This window comes from Bos taurus, chromosome 26, assembly GCF_002263795.3.
Source record: "Bos taurus isolate L1 Dominette 01449 registration number 42190680 breed Hereford chromosome 26, ARS-UCD2.0, whole genome shotgun sequence".
Taxonomy (NCBI): domain Eukaryota; kingdom Metazoa; phylum Chordata; class Mammalia; order Artiodactyla; family Bovidae; genus Bos; species Bos taurus.
The window spans coordinates 42,850,871-42,861,240 of record NC_037353.1 but is presented as its reverse complement, the minus strand read 5'-3'; the positions used below and the strand labels follow the sequence as shown (position 1 = coordinate 42,861,240).

General features: G+C 43.3%; 1 protein-coding gene across 2 annotated transcripts in view; it reads right to left on the bottom strand.

Annotated features, from left to right (window-relative positions):
• Window positions 1-2,981: 2,981 nt before the first annotated feature.
• ACADSB (acyl-CoA dehydrogenase short/branched chain) overlaps window positions 2,982-10,370 on the bottom strand; it is a 52,271-nt gene continuing 44,882 nt past the window's right edge. Inside the window, exons 9-11 of one of the 2 annotated variants that reach the window (XM_005225840.5) lie at window positions 8,980-9,117; window positions 6,530-6,629; window positions 2,982-5,802 (exon numbers count right to left, since the gene is read on the bottom strand). In XM_005225840.5, coding sequence (XP_005225897.2) covers window positions 5,732-5,802; window positions 6,530-6,629; window positions 8,980-9,117 — 309 coding nt within the window. In that variant the 3' untranslated portion in view covers window positions 2,982-5,731. 2 annotated transcript variants of the gene reach the window in all.

Here is a 10,370-nt window from a genome sequence, read left to right as displayed (position 1 = left end):
CTTGCATTTGAAAAGGAAAACTTCTCCCTGTACATAAATATATATGTCAAACTTGTTGATTATGCTACCCAGTCCCTCTCTATTCTTACCATTTCCTACTTAACTTGTTGATTTCTAAGTCAGAGGCTGTGATTATGACTTTATCAATGTTTTCACTGTATTTTTATTATTTGTTTGGTTGTCTGTAGTTCCCTGCAACACTGTAGGAGATGTAACCTCCATGACTGCTGGGCCTTCTTGGTGAAGGCTTCCTGTCTTTTTACTAGACATCCTTTTCTGCCATTTTACAATTATTTTTAACTCCATTTTGATGTTAAGTTTGCTGTTCTTGCTTCCCTCTTGGTAGCATTTTGAATGGGCTTTCTCCTCTTCATTTCAGCTTTCCTATGCTGCTGTTTTTTTTAGGTGTTACTAACATTCTGTATCTGGGATTTAAATTTTCCTTTTGTCCCATTGATGCTTTTGAACTGTGGTATTGGAGAAGACTCCTGAGAGTCCCTTGGACTGCAAAGACATCCAACCAGTCCATTCTAAAGGAGATCAGTCCTGGGTGTTCTTTGGAAGGAATGATGCTAAAGCTGAAACTCCAGTACTTTGGCCACCTCATGCGAAGAGTTGACTTGTTGGAAAAGACTCTGATGCTGGGAGGGATTGGGGGCAGGAGGAAAAGGGGACGACAGAGGATGAGATGGCTGGATGGCATCACTGCTCGATGGACGTGAGTTTGAGTGAACTCCGGGAGTTGGTGAAGGACAGGGAGGCCTGGCGTGTTGCGATTCATGGGGTTGCAAAGAGTCGGACACAACTGAGCAACTTAACTGAATTGAACTGAACATAGTTTAATGGGTGAGTTTAACCCATTTATACCTCTAAGTTTTACTGTTTGGCTACCTTGCTTTGTTTTCCACTTACCATAATTTCTTTGGGGAAAAAAGCTGTGTAAAGTTAAGTTTTTTTTAAATTATTTTTAAAATTTATATTTTATGTACTGTCTTCACTGGGTCTTCTTTGCTGCTCATGGATTTTATCTAGCTGCAGTGAGCAGGGTCTGCTCTTCGTGGTGGCGCACGAGGTTCTCATTGAGGTGACTTCTCTTGTTGCGGAGCTTGGCCTCCAGGCTCATGGGCTTCAGAAATTGCAGCTCATAGGCTGACCAGTTGTGGCGTTCGGGCATGTGGGATCTTCCTTGGACCGGGGATCAAACCTATGTCCCCTGCATCGGCAGGCAGGTTCTTAACCAATGGACCACCAGGGAAGTCCTCAAAGTTACGTGTCTTTTTTCCCTTCATACTGTGAGTTACCCATACAAGTGATGGCAAGTAGAACATCCTGCAGCCACTCCCGCTCGGATCTGTATCCTGCTCCATCTTTCTTCCTTCCTCGGGGCAGTTCTTTGACGGCTGTGATGGAGATGAATTGTCTCTTTTGGAATCTCCTTAGTTCCCTTTCAGTACCCTTCTCACTCCTCTGCTGCATCTGCCTATTGCCCTATCCACCCACCTGCCATTTTTTCTTGCCAAACCCACATGCTCCCACCACGCCTGTTTATTTGTCTTACAGGCCATGTTCTCAGCTAGTTTTTCTGCTTGAAATGATCTGAAACAATTCCTTTAGAATTATTAGCTAGTAAAGGGCTAGGTGGCAGCGACCTTTTTATTAGGACACTCCTAAAAACAAACAAACCTTAATGACCCAAAGGAAGGAATCTGACAGGGCCTTCACCAGCCAGACTGAGTTTGAACCATTTCTGTCATGTATCAATAAGCAACTTATGCCCTCTCCATGCCTCAGTCTCCTTGCCTTTAAAATGGGCTCACAAGAGCACCTACTGTATAGGACTGAGTTAAAAAACGTGTCGAGAGTGTAGAATAATGCCTGGCACGTGATAAGAACGTGAGAGATCTTAGTGCTATTGTTATCATTCTAATGGATCTAAAGAAATACTGTTTTAAATGATGAGTTTTTTAAAAACTAATTAATTTGGCTGTGATAGGTCTTAGTTCACATGCAAACTCCTAGTTGTGGCCTGTGGGATCTAGTTCCTTCATCAGGGATGGAACCCAGGCCTCCTCCAGTCTTAACCACTGGACCACCAGGGACGTCCCTAAATACTTTTGCATAGGGTTGGCCTTGGTGGTTTTCTATGTGTGAGGATTCACTAATGAGAACAGGAAAAAAAAGACACCTGGCATAAACATTTTGCTAAGAATACCGTCTTACTCATCTTTGCGTGGCAGCCTGGAGCGCACAGCACCTTGTGCTCTTGGCCGCAGGGACTGCCCGACACATATCACTGAATGACAGACATACAGATGGACTGATATCTAGATTTCTAAAACATTGTAGGAAATAATGGGGAAGAGATAGGCTGAAACCTCCTGTGAGCTTAGACAACAGTGTATCACTGAGGAAAAGGTCCGACAATGCAAGATTTCCAGACGCGATACTACAAACACAGGGATAAATATCAGCTGGATATTTATGTGAGCTATACTGTGAAGTGAAGTCTGACTCATTGCGACCCCATGGACTGTACCCTACCAGGCTCCTCCGTGCGTGGGGTTTTCCAAGCAAGAATACTGGAGTGGGTTGGCATTTCCTTCTCCAGGTGATCTTCCCAACCTAGGGATCGAATCCAGGTCTCCCGCATTGCAGGCAGACGCTTTTAGCGTCTGAGCCACCAGGGAAACCCCATACATACCGTGAAGATGTGCTCAAAAGAAGTGACCTCTCCACTGAAGAGCTGCTTTTTTTTTTTTTTGCCTTAAAAAGAAGCAGGGGAGGGGGATGATCAATCTGGTAAAAATCTTATTTAGCATCATGAATTTAAAATTGGTCTCTTCCCTGAAAACAAACAAAATCAGCTTACATGACAGGCAAACTACCAGCTTGGTAAGCAAAGGTACAGTGTCTGTCTTGCGGGAAGAGTACATTGTTTTCTTACTTCTGTATGCATAACAAACAATTTTGCTTTATTAAAGTAGCAAAAGCCTCCAGGTAGTGCTTTATTTTTTCATTCTCCATAGAATATTGATTTTGTAACACTGATTACAGTCTGATGTGTACCATTACAACAAAAGTTTCACTTTCTGAGATAAGCAAAAATACATCAGCAAGGATTAGTGCATTTTCTAAAACATACCATAATCATAAAGCCAAGTGATTACAATCATCCTCATATCTGACATACCAGCTACATCCTAGGAGAGCTGGTATATTCGTCAGGTGATTTATAAATGTAAGTAATGACACCCATCAGTCTTAACACTTCTGACATGTTATTCTTTTATCAGTTAAACCTAAAATAAACCAATAAGAGGACTGAAATATAGCAAGGATGAAATCCAGAATGTGTTGAACAGAGACAGTGGTAAACAGTAGGAAGAGCACAGAATTGGGAGCCAGTACATTTGGATCTCTGTTTTATCTTTGGCCCTGGACGGATGATCTCGGGTAAGTATTTTGGGCTATATGAATCCTTCACTTTTAAAATGAAGAGAGTTGGCTGGATGGGTCTCTAAAGTCTTTCTAAGATTTGAAAGTGAAAGTGTTAGTCACTTAGTTGTGTCTGACTTTTTGTGACACCATGAACTGTAGCCCGCTTCTGTACATGGAACTCTCCAGGCAAGAGTATTGGCGTGGGTAGCCACTCCCTTCTACAGGGGATCTTCCCCACCCAGGGACTGAACTCTGGTCTCCTGTATTGCAGGCAGATTCTTTACCGAGACACCAGGAATTGGGAGCTTTCCATAATTCTAAAATCTTTGACACCGATTCATTTTTGTGTTGTAAAGTGAAATTCCTGACAATACTAACGTGGCAGTTGGGGTGAGTCCAGCTCTGCCCACATAAATATGACTTGGTGCTTGTGTTCAGGGCTTTTCCTTCTGGGCCCCGTAATGGCCCTATCCTCAAATTAACAAAGAGTAATGACAGGTTTCAGGAGGTAAACAAGCCTGTCCTTCCACTGGACACAAACTCAAAACCCTCAAAGTCATGGTTATTAAGAAAAGCTATAATGGAAGAACTATGAGGAAAACCTACCACATCCTCTTTGGTAAATGGTACAATAACAAAATTCACTAATGGAAGAAGGTAGGGACAGATATTAACTATAATACATGATTTTCAACTGTTATTTGAGAACATGTACAAAAACATACACACAATTAGAACTGTATCAATATGAAATATAAATTCAAGGTTCAGGTATACACAGAAGCCTCTCTCGTACTGCTAATCTGAACAAGGTTTATTGTAGCTTCACATGTTTATAACTCCAGGGGAGGAAGTTAGTATTACTGATGTTGGTTTCTACTCTGTCATCTGAAAAGCCCACCTCACTCAAATAACCACAGAAATCAAAGATGTCCCTGCCCCGCTTTAGGACAATTCATCCATCCCTACTTTCTTTATCAGAGCACTGTCCTTTTGTTCTGAAAGACTGCATGATTAGTTTCTGTCAGCTCCCTATCTGAAAGTTAAGTAGACTTAATCTCTTTTGATCAGAAGTCTAAATTTGTCCATATGTCTTTCTAATATTCTAACGTAACTCCTATCTCCACTGTACTTACACAATTCTGAATACTTAACCATGATATGCATTATACAAATTTGAAGAACATCAATGTGTAAAGCAAAATTACTTTGAAAATGTCAAGTTTTCTTAATAAACGTCATCCTTTCATTAAAGTACTAAAGTGCTTCCCACTTGACAGCAGTGATTGCTTTAAACAACTGGATGAACGGTGAAACATTCTCCAACGCCTCTAATCCTTGCCCTGTCTCAGGAAATACAACACACTCAGCCCTTCACTGTCCACCTCCCCTCTAGGGGACAGAGGACTTAGATCCTCTTCTCCTGGTCAAGAATCCCTGATACTGAAGAACTGGCATTGCCAGCTAGATATTTTGTTGAGCTTTGCCTTTCTATAATTTGACTGTAAAACAACAGATTTTTGCCTTCCCAGATATGTCCTTTTTTAATAATATCTCAATCTGCTTTTTGACCCCTACAGCTCTCTTGTATTTCTCCTTCCTTACAAGATTTTAATACACTTCATTAAGAGGGTAAGACAACCCCTCTGGAGAATCACCAAACTAAAGTATAATTTCTGAATTACCTATCATGATAAAGCTCAATAACTAAGCTTGAGTAAACAATTTTACTCAGTATTCAATTTAAATTGAAGCTTAAGTATTCAATATAAACAGAAGTAAACAGCATCGTTGGTAAAATGAATATTACAATGTTGAGTATATTCTGATTATTAAATTATTTAAACTTCATACTTGAAAACTAATGTAGAGACTTTTTTTTTTTTAAGTCCGATCATCTTTTATTTATTTATTTTAAAATGTTTTTTCATTTATCTGGCTGTGTCAGATTTTCTGTCATGTGGGATCTTTGGCTGAAGCACACGGGCTCTTTAGTTGGGTCACGGGGACCCGGGATCATACACATTCAGTAGCTAGAATGATAATGCATACAGAGCTTTAAAAATAGTTTTGGAGAAAATATGGTACACTTATTCCCAAATTTTAAAAATGATTTTCTGTGCCTAAGTTAAGCAGATTGTAAAGAAAAGACAGAAAGGGTCTCAGATCCAAGATGAAGGGCCCAAATGAAATCACTCAGTGAGATGGAGGTCCACAGCCCCCAACAAGGCACACAGTTTAAAATTTAACACCAGTGGCACCAGGGAGGGGGCCCGCTTCTTTGGCTGTCCTGTCAGTATTCCGCACTGATGCACTTTGCGATGGTGTTCAGCTGGATATTTGAAGTTCCTTCATAAATTGTGCCTTAAAGAAAGGGGAGAAAAGGAACATAAAGGAGTGGAGCCACAGGAAGAGTCTGTACACAAATCAGGTCTGCAAACACCACCTCTGCACTTACTATAAAACTGTACCAGGAACACTATGCAGTGTCCCCTAAATGTGGTATTATTTACAAGGTAATCTTACCTAAGAGATGACAATATTCCACCTGATTTACACATTTCCAGAATCAGTATTAAACAGGTGAGTTTCCCGTTCCTAAACTATCAATGCATAAGCCTGGATGGTTTCCTGGGAATAGGCAGCTTTTATAACTGGCTGAGTTTCTATCTTCCCACCTGGCAGTAGAGCAGTGTAACGCTCAAGCTTGGTTACCCACTTAATGTCTAAAATTAGAACTGAGCTTCCAGCAACAGCATTAAGCCAGTCAAAAATACTAACATTTTTAGTAAAAGAAAAATTAAGACAGTAGAATTTGTTGTGGTTTTACTGAAAGGCCTTCAGAGGCCTTGAGGCATTTAAAAAGACAATTTGTTGTTTAAAAAATAATAAATCTACTTTTTTGAAGGAAGAAGTAGTGGGGGAAAAATCCAGCCACAAAAAAAGGAGAGCCAAGAAACATAGTAACTGAAGACTTAAAACTGCCTCTGCCCAGGTGCCAGTAGCAACAACAAAAACATCAAACCAACACAACAGCCTAAAACGCCTAAGAGTCAAATAAAACAAAATAAGTGTTAAAAACTCTATTTACCAATCTTCGCATCTCGGAAATATTTTTCCACAGGGTAACTTTTGGTGTAGCCCACTCCTCCCATCCACTCGATACACTTGCTGGTAATGAGGCCTGCCAGCTACCAAAAAGAAGCACAAATCACGCTGAAACCACATAACTTACACATGACCAACACTAAAACATTCTTAGTAACGTGGATTCACTACCACTGGCAATTGGAAGGAGCGAGGTTATTTTGTAAATTAACATTTCTTCGTCCCAGTCTCTGTACCATTTATGGAAAATTTCCTATTAGTTCATAAAATTCTTAAGAGAATTAGGGTCTTTGTTTTAGACTTGTACACTTGTCGACGGTGTCATTTACTCAGCAAATGTTAACCAAGGGCTTCTTGTATCATCCACTCTGCCAGGGTGCTGACCAGTCACTGCCCTTTAGGTCCTGCTGGTCATTCAGAGAGACATATGTTGAAGCACGATCACCAAAACTGAAAAACTATGGGGCCAGAGAAGAGCCTGCGGGAGGAGCTGCCGTGGTGTAGATGGGGCAATGGGTGAGGAAGGTACAGCCTCGCTGACAACTAAAGGACAAGTCAAAGGACGTTTCAAACTGAGGACTGACGCATAGAAAGGCTCCAACGGGGAAGTGGGTTCATCGACCTCAAAGGCCTGAGGACCAGTGGGCTGGGGTCGGGGTGAGCTGTGAAAAGGGGATGGGTGTGGGCAGCAGTGGGCCTCATGTGATGTGAGCAGTTTAAATAATCTGCTGGCCCCCAAAGGTGTCCCCAGGAGAATCCCCAGAAAGTATAAATGTGCATCACCTACACGGCATAGGAACTTGCAGGCTGGTTAAGTTAAGGGATGATCCCAGGTTATCTGGGCAGGTCCCGTGTCATCACAAGGGTCCTTACAAGGGAAAGAGGGAAGTAGAGAAGGGTGCTGTGACCACAGACACAGGAATATCTAACACACTACACGCTGCTGGCTGTGAAGACGGAGGAAGGGGTCCTGAGTCTCGGAAAGTGAGTGTGTTCTAGAAGCTGGGGAAGAAGAGGAGATGGACTTTCACCCAGAGCCCCCAGGAAGGCAGCTCCACACTCAAATTTCACCCCGTGTGTGTGTGCATGCACACGTGTGCAGACACATGTGTGTGAATGTGTGTGCACGTGTGTGTGTGTGTGCTCAGTCGCTCAGTCGTGTCCAACTCTCTGCAACCCCATGGACTGCAGCCTGCCAGCTCCTCTGTCCATGGGATTCTCCAGGCAAGAATACTGGAGTGGGTTGCCATGTCCTCCTCCAGGGGATCTTCCTGACCCAGGGATCGAACTCAAGTCTCTGTGCGTCTCCTGCACTGCAGGCGGATTCTTTACCACTGCACCACCCGTGAGGCTCATTTCAGATGTCTTACCCCAGAACTGTGAGACGACAGAACTGTCCTGTCTCTAAATTTTCAGTAATTTGTTCAAAGCAACAATAGGTGAATAAAAAGTTCCCATTTTTTGTGAGGAGTCACTGAAGGGTTTAAAACTGGAGCATAGCATGCCTCATGGACACCTTGAAAGGGACACTGGACTGGAGGAAGCCACAGGGACCAACCAGAAGTCAGAAGCTGCCTCCGGTGTTTTGGTGAAGAGGTGGCACAGCTTGGACTAGACGACTGGTAATAAAAACTAGGGGAGAAAGAAACAAATTCGAGACAAATTGAGGGGCGGAATTCTCATACAGGATGACGGATTCAACAGGGAGTGGGAGCAAAGGAGGGGCGTTGAGGGGACTCAGGTTTGTGACTGTGCAGGGCGGGAAGGGAGGGTGGCGGTCGGGGGAGGGGGCGGGGTGGGTAAAGCAGAAGCGGATCTGTTAGTCTGGAGCTCAGAAGGGAGGTTGAGGCACAAGATTAGACCTGGGGACTGAAGGGGTTAAAGAAATATCTGAGGCCAGGGAGTGACTAACACACTGCCGAGCCCTGTGATGCGACCAAGTTTCAGCCCAAGCCCAGTGTGTTACATGCTGAGTACAGTCAACACGAGGATGGTATCTTCCTGCGACTTTCTATTTCACATTATCTCCAGGGCATTCGCTTCGCCCCAACTTGGAACCACAGCCACGATGCCAGTGTTCAGCTGAGGCCCACCTAGGGGTTTACAGTGGCTTTTCCACCTGACCTGGGTGACTTGGTTTCCACCCGAGAGCCATGAGAACATGGAAACCTTAGAGAGTTAAAGCACCTTCCTATGGCAGCTTTACTTTCTTGCATTTCCTGTGTAGGAACTAGAAGGTCCATGTTATTTTACTTGAAAAACAAACAAATGTTCAAGCAACGTTCCTAAATGACAGGCTTAATAAATAAATTTCTTAAAAATTAAAAGACTGCAACCTGAAACTATCACAGCATTGTTAATCGGCTATACTCCAATACAAAATAAGTTTTTTAAAAAAAATCTAAAAGACTGCATTACTCTTGTTTGTTTTACCTCTGACGCATGGTATTTGGCCATAGATGCTTCTTTAATCATCGGCCTCCCAGCCTCTAAGAGCCTCGCAGCATTGTATGTCAGGAGTCGAGCAGCTTCCAGCTGGGTGGCCATGTGAGCCACTTGGTGTTGGAGCCCCTGCAATGGTCAGATCCAATGTAGAGAATCACGGCTTCTGGAAACCCAACTCGTTGTCAAAATCCCGCCTGTATATGGAACACTGACGGACTCAAACATACTTGCCCAAAAAAACCCATTCATTTTGCAAAAGTGTTAGTTAGTTGTATCCAACTCTTTTCGACCTCATGGACTGTAGCCCGCCAGGCTCCTCTAGTCCATGGAATTCTCCAGGCAACAATACTGGAGTGGGTAGCCATTCCCTTCAAGGGATCTTCCCAAACCAGGGATCGAACCCAGGCCTCCTGATTGCAGGCAGATTCTTTACTGAGCCACCAGAGGGCAGTTTAAAACCTGCAATCTAAAATCAACCACTCCACATATTGCTTCTGAAAAATTTTTCAAAGTTCATGTAAATTGTTTAACAACTGCCAAGATTTAAAGCCTTCCCTGGTGGCTCAGTGGTAAAGAATCCGCCTGCAATGTAAGAGCCGTGGGAGATTCGGGTTTGATCCCTAGATCAGGAAGATTCCCTTGAGGAGGGCATGGCAAACCACTCCAGTATTCTTGCCTGGAGAATCCCATGAACAGAGAAGCCTGGCGGGCTACAGCCCATGGGGTCGAGAAGAGTCAGATACAACTGAAGCAACTTAGCATGCACGCGAAGATTTAAAAGATAAATTATCGTAGAATTATGTTTAAAAATGTGAGTGTTATTTTTAATACTGTGTCAAGCACTTGAAACATCTGAAAGAAAGTGAAAGCCGCTCAGTCGTGTCCGGCTCTTTGCAACCCCATAGACTGTAGCCTGCCAGGCTCCTCTGTCCATGGAACTATGCGGGTCAGAATACTGGAGAGGGTAGCTGTTCCCTTCTCCAGGGGATCTTCCTAACCCAGGGATCGAACCCAGGTCTCCAGCATCGCAGGCAGATTCTTTACCATCTGATTCACCAGAGAAGCCCCTTAAAACATCTATTTGATTCCAAATCATCCTAAAGAGTATGTAGTGTTACCTTTATTTTACAGATGAGGCAGCTGAGGTTTGCAGAGGTGATGTAACATGCTCAAGGACTAAGCCAGCAAGACAAAGAACCAACATTCTAACCCAGGATGTCTGACCACAAACCCCAGGCTCTGGAATTTGGAAGCCACGAGGAGGCAGCTCCCAAGTGCTCACCGGTGTATCCTCAATCATGCCATAACCAGGCCTCAAAGACTACTGTTCTGCCCTTGGAGAAGGTCAATGCAGTCACAAGTATACACACTGAGACCTA